Here is a 9,622-nt window from a genome sequence, read left to right as displayed (position 1 = left end):
TATTATCTACCACCCCGGTGCACGACCTCCGTCCGGCAAGATTAGAGCCAGTGATATGTGCACTCATGATGCGTTTAAATACGGTTCAATAATATACTTTATCGCATGTTAAGGAATTCAGTTGTTGCAACGACAAAAAAGTGCGGGGAAGAGAGGGCACAGCTCCCACGCCTATTACAACAATTATGTCTTCAGCTCAAGGTCCAGGGCCAGTTCTGCAGGGTCACTGGGCTCTGTTGGTCCCTCTAAAGAGTATTCATCATATCACCATGATCTCTGTAGGTCACTGTTGCATATTACAAACCAGAAATTAAAATAAAGAGGAGATTAAACTTTAATAAAACTTTTTATTCTGTTTTTCAAAGTCTGGTTGCCAGACAGAACTTAAAAAAGTTATTCTGTTTCTACCACACAAGTATACATATTTGTGCAATCGAGTTGAACAATGAACAATCTTATCACCTGTCATCAAGAAAGGAAAGAAAAAAAAAAAAAAACAGAACAGTCTTGGTCTGAGTTGCAGGAGTGAACATAAATATCTGACCTGGCAGAGGGCAAAAATAATACGGTCTTTTACACAACAGCTTAGATCACAAAAGAATACATCACATACAGAGGAATCAGACAGCCAGCAGTTTGCTGGTTCATTTATCCGAGTCCAGTTTTTTTTTATGAAGACATATTTACAGATACTGTATGTTCAAGCTTACAATATTTGAAATCATGAAAAGAAGAAAAAAAAAAAAAAAAGAAAAATCATAAGAAGAAGCTGAAAAAATGTCTTTATTTTGTATCAACTTAGCTTGAACTGGAACTGATAACATTTGTGCATTGAGGTTCACAGAAAGAACCGTAGCGCCCATAAATGTCTTTGGCTCGAACTGCAAAATAGTACGTGGAGCCGCACTGGAACTGGGTCAGTGTGCAAGCCATGGGCAGAGGAAGGGCGTTCACTTCCCCTATCTTCTTCCAGTGCTGTTGAGCTGTACCGCTACTAGAGTTGTCTTGATGGAAGGCATAGAGGTGATAGCTGTCCACAGTCGCGCAGGTGCGATCGGTTTCTGCAACGCTCCAGGACAGCACGATACCGGTCTGACCCGGCACCAACTTCAGCTGAAGTTGCTGGGGGGGAGAAGTCTGCTCCGCCTCTGGGGGCAAACGCTGAGGCGCAGGAGCGGGAGGGAGAGGAGGGAGCGCCGAGGTGGGGCCACGGGTCGTTGTAGTGGTTACAGTGCGGGACTTCAAGGATTCCTTCACAAGAGAGCAATGAGAAGAGCGGTTGTAATTTCAAAAAAGCAAACAAATGCCTTCATAAGTGAGTAAATATTATAGTAAGTTTCTTTCATGCTTTTCCACCAATCAAAAACACCAAACATAATTACTGAGAGTCACAAAACTTCTATATAATGGCTCAACCTATCTTACACAGTAATAACTGCCGTTGAGTGGAAGAAAATACAGCATTATAAATACATCTGAATCAAATATATTAAGGAAGCTTCATATATTCACCTGTGGGGGGCGGTGATGCACCGTTATCTGGGGATTGCTTGTTGAGTTCGGATTGGTTTTTGGGGATGATCTTGGTCCTGTACCTGTGAAACAGGAATAAACATGCATTATACATCACAGGCATCAATTAAATACCATAAAAACAAAGCATAAATGTGAATTTTTTAAACATTTCAAATCTTAATGGTTTGGGCCAGTACATGGTGAGTTACTCTTGTAAAGCCTTAAGGACTGGTTTGCATACAAAACTGGCCACATTTACTGGTGCCCCTGTTGAAGTATTACTGCAGCGGAATGAAAACTAAAAAATGAATTTTAATTTGAGCATATCTATTAACCAAGATTTGTTTTGAAAATGAATTGCTTTGTGGGATTGCTGGGTGGCTCAGTTGGTAGAGCGGGCACACTATGTGCAGAGGTTATAGTCCTCGTCGTGTTTATCCCGGGCTCACGTCACTGATTAAAAAGAAAAAAAATTGTTGGCAAGAAGAGGGAAGAGAAGAAAAGAGAATCTGGAACTCTATTATCTTGGCTAAAGAAATTACTCAAACAGTAATAATTAACACTAGAACAGCCACAAGCAGTCATTTTGACCTCAGTTTGTTGACCTTGTAAGTTTACTACCAAAATAATAATTTATCTAAATGTTTTTTTCTAACTAAAATAATCCCAAAACAGACTTTTCATTCAGTAGGCAAAGTTTAATTGTGCGTTAAGCTTTTGCTTGCATCGATCATCAACATTCAACTATTGCAAGCAAATTTTGTTGACTTATCAAAAATCTAAACAAAATGACTAGATACAGCAAAAATATTTGTAAACAGTAAACATTAAGTATGAAATAAAGTAACAGAACACAAATTTGATGTCAAAAGTAGAACAAGAACGAACACAAGAACTATGTACACTTTTTACAATGAAGCCAATGAAATCATTTATCATTCACAGCGAGTGCAGATCACCACTGTTCGCCTGGCGCAACTCCCACACACAAATTTAAAGCATTTGCTGCAAATGTTGGAGGTTTTATTTTTACTGCAGTATTTCCGCACTTGGCACTGCTTCCTTGTAAGGCTTTTGGACACTTTTAAGTCCAAATGGCTAAGACTTTCACTTTGCTCAACCTTCTTTGGTAGTCGTCTCGCCTCTGTAAACTCTGTATAAAGCTCCTCCCCTAGCTGCTGCAGAAACCTGCACCATGGGATCTGGGTGCCAGTGCACTGCTGGAACAGAATGTGACCATTTATTCCCGCAAGGTCCAGTATGTTGTAAAACACAGCAACATACCATCTCTGTGTACCAAGATTTACTGAGTATTTCCTTGCCATGTGATCCAGAATGTCCTCACTGTATTTTGTGTTTTTGCCGAATTGCACAGACTCTGATTTTGCCTTCAGCCCATCAATAAAATCCGGGTTCACAGTACTGAGACTACAGGTACTTCTGCAGATCTCCCTGGGCTCCAAGACAGTATCCCGTTTTAGAGAGGTGAAGAAACCATCAGTGATGTTGATGTTTCTTCCCTTTCCCATGAACGGCTCCAACAGATTCACAGCTACTTTCTCCTCAAGAAGCATTCCCTCCTCTCCCAGATAAGGAGCCACACTCAGCATGTATTTTGACTCGATGTCCACTGCCAGCCAAAGTTTTATTCCAAATTTACAAGGCTTGTTTGCCATGTACTTTATAAATTTACACTTGGTCTTGGTGGGGAAAGGCTGTTCTTCAATGATGATGTTGGCATCGGGATTGTAACAGGCAATACAGTTCTTCACAAACATGTTCCAGGTAGCTCAGATCCTGTCTTTCATCAGTCGTGAACATTGATTTTTATTCTGATTGAAACTGAGAAACCTCATGTCTTTGAACCTGTCTCTGGACATCGTTTCCCTGAAAAACCGAAGCCCCATTTCTCCGACCAGAGACTGCCCAAGTCCATATATTTTGTTCCCTTAGCTCCACGGATATACAGGATGCCGATAAAGGCTTTCAGTTCAGACATGGTCATGTCCCACGATCTGTTACTCAGATGTTGATGAGCTTCAGTCACAGTACACTTCCTGATGTGCTTTAGCATGCTTGGGTCAATAATGCACAGGATTGCAGTGAGCGCAGTATTGATGCTGTGCTTTGCGTAGAGAGTGGGGCCAGTGGCTTCACTGAGGACATTTTCACTCTTCCACTTCCCTGGATGCTCAGCAGTCCACACAGACTCCTCCTTTACATTTTCTACCTTCACCGCCGCTAGTAGGCTGGCCTTCGTGTTGGCACCAGGTGTGGAAGCTGGTTCAGTATGCCCCATGATGAAAATAAATTGGCAATGAATAAGGTTGCCAAATCCAGCCTATGCTGTAGTATTATCATGATTCATTAACCTGATGATTTAGCCAACAAAGCGCCTGCAATTAACCCAGCTTAGGAAAGCTCACCTGACACTTCAGCTTTTATAATTGCCTTTGTGAGACGGTCAGAAAACATTATGGGTCTCCTTTTGCTTGAGTTGTCCTCTGACTCAATCTCTGAAGATGAGGAGTTTTCATCCACCCAGGAATTGTCGATATCGTGTCGATACCTCCAGGTCAGATTGTCCATCGGAATTGTAGCTGTCCATGTTCAGTCTTTCCAACGCCATTTCTACGGTCATATTTCTTTTATCAGCCCCTCCTGGATTTCCCGATTGTTTTTGTGTTCATAAATCACAGATTTTGTACCGCGACTTTAGAAATATTTGCAAGAAATTTTGTGACGTTTTTCCACAAACACCTTCCAAAATCTTCATTTCGAAGTAGTTGGATTAGAAAAAAAAATACAAAGAAATGTGTATTCTTTACAGGACTTAAATAGCTGGATTTTTGGTATCGGCAATAAAGCAGACTACAACATTACATCAAATTAAGCTAGAGCAGCAGCGTATTAGAAGCAAAAAATACTGACACCTGCAGGTGGGAGTTAGAAGTGACTTGAACCTAATATCTATGCTTCTGTCCCCTTAAATTTTTTTAGCACCTTTCTCAATTTCTTTTATCTTTTATTGTCTGCATCCATGTCCATTACATTTAAAATAAACCCAAAGAAACGACACAAAGACCAATGATTTAGGTAATTTCTGCAAAAAATGCAGTGGTGAGTTGATTTTGTTTTTTGCTATTGCTGAATTGTAAAAAACTGGAGGGACTGTTTTATACCTTTGTATAGTTTTCTGTCTTCCTTTATAGTTTCAGACATAAAAGAAACAATTAGGACAATTAGGAGAACAAACACCGCTGGAGATGCTGTTTGACCGATGGCCGTCATATTTCCCACCTTCTATTTTGGAAAATCAAAATAGACCAGCACAAAATGGCCGCCTGTGGCCAAAACAGGTAGAAACGATTGTATTTCATTCGTCTTTTGAACACTAAATATGAAATCCATTTAATTGTGAATATTTACATAGTTTTTCAGAAACGTCGGGGACCAGCAAGGATTTGTATGCTTTGCTTTGATAAGTGATTAAACATGCAAAATGAAAAGCAGTCAAAAGCGCCGTCACAGCTGTTCTAAAGTTAAAGATCCCTCTGTCTGTTCACGTTACCCTTAATTTCACAGAAATGAGGATGAACAACACATTACCAGAGTGGCAGATGGTGGATTTTTCTCAGATGTTGTAACCACAATAAAAGATTAACTTATTTGAAGGCTTTTCACTCATCTTTATCATAGGTGAGAAAAATTGGGGCTGGCATTGTCAAGTTTTAAAATAGAAAATAAATTCATGCTCATTGTAATTTGTTGCTCTTACTGTTGGGAATGCTGATCACTGGGTTAGGCCGGGGGCCAGAGGAGGGCGTTGCACCTTGCGCAGTCTTCACTCCTGTCACTGAATAACACAGGAAGCATAATAGTTGGATCATAATGAAAAAAAAAACAAAACAAAAATTACTCCAAATCAGTTTTTAAATGAGAAAAACGCTCCTTTGTACCTTGTACATCGTCGTCATCCTCGGTGAGGTCAATGACAGAGCCTTTGGGTCGTGCTGGAGGGGGAGGTGCAGCTGCTTTAGATGGAGTGGGTACAGAAGCTTGGTTGTCTAAGTAGAATAGAACATTGCTGATGAAGATGTGCAACTAAGAGGAGAGGAAGTGAGCATTGTCCCACTAATCCTACAATTCCCTCACCTGTCTTGGATGTGAGAGACGTCCCCTGTGGTGTTCCTGGTGCGGTGGAGCCCGTCGCTGCTGGCCCTGAGGTTGCAGGTGACGAGGCTGAAGACACAGCGCCGGCCACGGACACAGACTGAGCCGGGGCTCTGACTGTGGTCACAGACACCCCGGCGTTGGGTGTGGTTATCCTTCCCGCCCCACCTTGATACACGGCTCGGGCTAGGGAGATTTGCGTTGTGGCCACCTGCCCAGAAGAGGCCTGCAGAGTGGGAAGGGCGGCAGCTGTGGAGGTGGGGGCTGACGCCGTGTTGGCCGCAGGAGAAGGCTTGAGGATGAAGGTGGTGGTGGATGGAGTGGTTTTGGCCTTGTTCAGGGAAGTGGCTGCAGCCAAAGAGGAGACGGGGAAGTTGACGAGCGTTCCTGTTTGGCCGTTGACCGACAGAGGCAGCTGGATGACCAGCGGCTGGCCTGCGGTCACCATGCTGCTCCCGGAAGTCGTTTTCAGCACCAGAGTGCCCGGTTGGCTTTGAGTGGTGATGCCGGTGGAAAAAGTGGAGGCGGCGTTAGAGCTGGAGGTGATCAGCTGCAGGATGGAGCCCTGTGGGACTAGGGTGGTAGTGGAGGTGGAAGCTGGGGCTAGGGCTGAAGCTGGGGCCGAGGCAGAAGCTGGGGGCGCTGTAGAGACCGACAGAGGAGCAGCGACTGGAACCACTGCATTGACAAATGAGAAAAATCAAGCGGATGAGTAAGAAAGACCCATGGAAACTTTGAAATACCCTGTAATTTGGTTATTTTGTGAATCCTTAACACATTCATTTTGTCAACCACAAACTTAAACCCAGGGCATCTGGAGTTCATCATTCTGAAGTTGAATCAAAAGTGATTCATGATTTTTAAAATGCTTTATGAATTAAAATCCCAAGCAACATAGAAAATATGTCGGGAAGAAAGTTGCAGAGGGGTTTTAATCGAGGGTTGCCATTTAATCTATAGAGAATTCCCACAAGTGTCACGTCACAATGCATTCTGGGAAGTGGTTGCTCCACGTCAGGTTTGTTAAAGCCAATTCTATACGACGTAGTTGAACAAACAGTAAACTAGTGCAAAAACATGCACTCAGTACATAAACTCATGGATGTTTTCTGTGCAGCAGTTTGTCTAACTTCAGATCTTGTGGAGTTTCAGAACACATCTATGGAATGACTTGGCCAAAAGTCAGCAAATTGGAATATTTTAAAGAAGAATGTTGTTCCCTCACCACAACCTCAAAGTAACATAGTGATTGGAACCAGTGCAGCTAACAGCATGTTCTATAAAGTGAATGCTGCATAAACTCCCCCATAAATTAAAAGTCATTTTAAGTGTCTGGTATTTAACTAACTCTACATGGGGTGCTGAATACACATGTGCCACTTCATAACTCTGAGGTTGGAACTGAACAAAACAAGGTCAAGTTGAAGTTATGTGAATAATTTTGAAACGTTTTTAACTTACCAGCGGTGCTGGATGAACCAACAGCTGCTGTAGTCTGCTTGACTTCAACAGAGGTCCGGACTGGCCTGTTCAAAAAGATTGCTTATGCTTAGGATTACTGATATAAGAAGCCAAGTACGTCCATTGACAGGATGACGACTAACTGTGTGGTGGTGGGGACAAATAATTTTATTCCATTTCAAACAGCCATCTTTTCACATCTTGCAGATAGAGACTCCAGCTCACAGGCAAAGTTCAGGTTTAATTCTACATTACAGTGTCAGGTTTAAATGTTTCTCTTTTTTTTTTCAAATGATGTAAAGCCACGAGGAGTCTGTGTCAACATGTTAGTGATTCGTCTAAATAAAGTGTCTAGGTTGATCATTGACAATTGTCCCAGAATGTTTTCACTTCGCTGTGTCAAAAGAGCAAAGGAGTACTGTCGTCGTATTCGCGGAAAAAATCTGGCCTCCTCTTTACTCGGAGTATTTCATTGATGGCATCTCGGATCTCTCTCCACCTGTCAGTGGACAGGAACGGAAAACGACGGTCGATGTACATCCTTATTGTCCTCCTCAGGTTTCTGGGCAGAGCCTCCTTGCCCATCAGTCCAACATAATTGACCTTTGCGACCCAGTCACAGTAGACGTCATATGGCACCAAGTACCGGAATATGTAGGACGCATAGCGGTCGGGTCTGGGATTCCCTGAGCTTCTCTGGCAGTTGTGATAAAGTACTCTCTCCAACTGAGACGAAATTGTGCGGAGCTTTACATCAGCTCTGCATCTTCCCTCACTGTGCTCTGCCAGCATTCTTGCCATGGCGGTATGGCGCGCCATGTCTGGCTCCTTCTCTTCCTTAATTTCCAGCTCTTCTTTCTCCTTCTTGACAGGCAGTGCAGGAGTCCTGCCAAGAGAGGGCGCCCCTCCCTCTCTGGGCGCCTCAACTGTCTGCCCACGGAGCACGCTGTTGGGAGGAGAGGTGCAGTTTTAACTACACTCTGCACTGCCTGAAGAAACGCTCAGGTTATCACATTGTAGAACGTCACAAGACTCAGGACAAAGGGTGCAAATCACCGGGGCACGGGGGTGTGGGGGGTGGGGTGTGTGTGTTTATTCCTAGCAAGTACTAGGAAGTGCTCTAAAGCTGATCCTGACAGGATAGGAGGATTGAATTTTTCTGTCCATTAGCTTTATGTTCACTTTTACTGGTTACACTTAGCAACCTGGGACAATGTCATCGGATGGCGCTCTGCACGGTCTCCTGTGTAGTATTGGCTTCAGTCCGGTATTGTCACGTTCTTACAAAAGCCAAATTCTAGTCACACAAAATATCACAGACAACTTACATGTACAAAACTCAGCTGCTGCGGAAATATTCAGTCACATGGTGATAAAGGCTTGAAAATGTGAGTTTCCAGTCAACTTGTAAAAATAACCGTTATAAATTTGAGAAGCTACATTAGTTTTGTAAATTAACAGCCACAACACCTGGTGAGCAGATACTTACCGCTGAACTTGGGAGTTGTTTGTAACAGTTGCAGTCTTGGCAGCAGCAGTAGCAGCAGCAGCAGCAGCAGCAGCAGCAAATGCCTGTGGAAATCAAACGGTCATCTTTTATATCAGACCTAGACATTTTAGACGCTCTGCTGAAAGGCCAGTCTGCGGTTGAGGTAACAATAATGTTTTGAAGTTCATTCAAAAAGCTGATTTTTTATTTTATTTTTTTGTTAATTTTGTGAGAAAGACTGAAATTCTAGTGACAAATTCCTTGTGTGGCCCTGAATTGTTTTGTCACAATGTCACACCCTAGTAACACCTCAGGCAGCAAAGGACTCAAAACGTAGCTATGAAGAATAAAGGAAGCAAAAACAAACTAATTTAAGACGTGCTAAAAACTAGCTAAAGTTAGTACAGCATGGCATCAAAGGTTGGTTACGTAAGTACTGAGTCACAAACAAGAAGTGAGTAAAAAAACACACACACAAATTACTATGAGTACACTGATTTCAGTTTTATGGCCCAATGCTGATCTTGGAAAAGCCTGACTTGCCGATTCCGTTTTTGCCTGATATAAATTTTTCTTGCCTGAAATGTTGCTAAAGATAGCAAAAAAGTTGCTGAGTTGGGGTGACTATTTATTGCAAACGTGCAGGCATGATCTAGTGGGCCGGTCCATCAGTCAAGGGAGAGCAGAAGAGGACAGTGATTGATTTTTAGATCTTTGCTGAGATGGATAAGATCAGCGTCACATGTAAGCATCGGACGATCACCGATCTCCCAAGATTAAGAAAATCGGCTGGCCAATAAATCGGTGCAGCCCCTACAAATGACCAAATCTCAAATTACAGTGGCAACCACAAGATTTATGGATGAATGTAGAGTAAATAAGTTAAGTATTCTTCACATATTAATTGTTGGCTAATATATTCTTAGTGCTATGAACTTGCATTTTATTTCCTAATGTGATATATAGACAGGTGGACAGCATCTC

The 9,622-nt window shown here is 42.5% G+C and overlaps 1 protein-coding gene across 3 annotated transcripts in view; it reads right to left on the bottom strand.

Annotated features, from left to right (window-relative positions):
* Positions 1-327: 327 nt before the first annotated feature.
* atf7ip (activating transcription factor 7 interacting protein) overlaps positions 328-9,622 on the bottom strand; it is a 34,999-nt gene continuing 25,704 nt past the window's right edge. For all 3 annotated transcript variants that reach the window (XM_008416176.3, XM_008416193.3, XM_008416184.3), the window contains exons 8-14: positions 8,639-8,721; positions 7,150-7,214; positions 5,671-6,366; positions 5,475-5,582; positions 5,294-5,371; positions 1,513-1,595; positions 328-1,251 (exon numbers count right to left, since the gene is read on the bottom strand). In XM_008416176.3, the coding sequence (XP_008414398.1) occupies positions 799-1,251; positions 1,513-1,595; positions 5,294-5,371; positions 5,475-5,582; positions 5,671-6,366; positions 7,150-7,214; positions 8,639-8,721 (1,566 nt within the window). In that variant the 3' untranslated portion in view covers positions 328-798. The remainder of the gene's footprint in view (positions 1,252-1,512; positions 1,596-5,293; positions 5,372-5,474; positions 5,583-5,670; positions 6,367-7,149; positions 7,215-8,638; positions 8,722-9,622) is intronic.

This window comes from Poecilia reticulata, chromosome 1 (genome assembly GCF_904066995.2).
Source record: "Poecilia reticulata chromosome 1, P_reticulata-male-v2, whole genome shotgun sequence".
NCBI classification, from domain to species: domain Eukaryota; kingdom Metazoa; phylum Chordata; class Actinopteri; order Cyprinodontiformes; family Poeciliidae; genus Poecilia; species Poecilia reticulata.
This window is presented reverse-complemented; position numbering and strand designations above follow the sequence as displayed.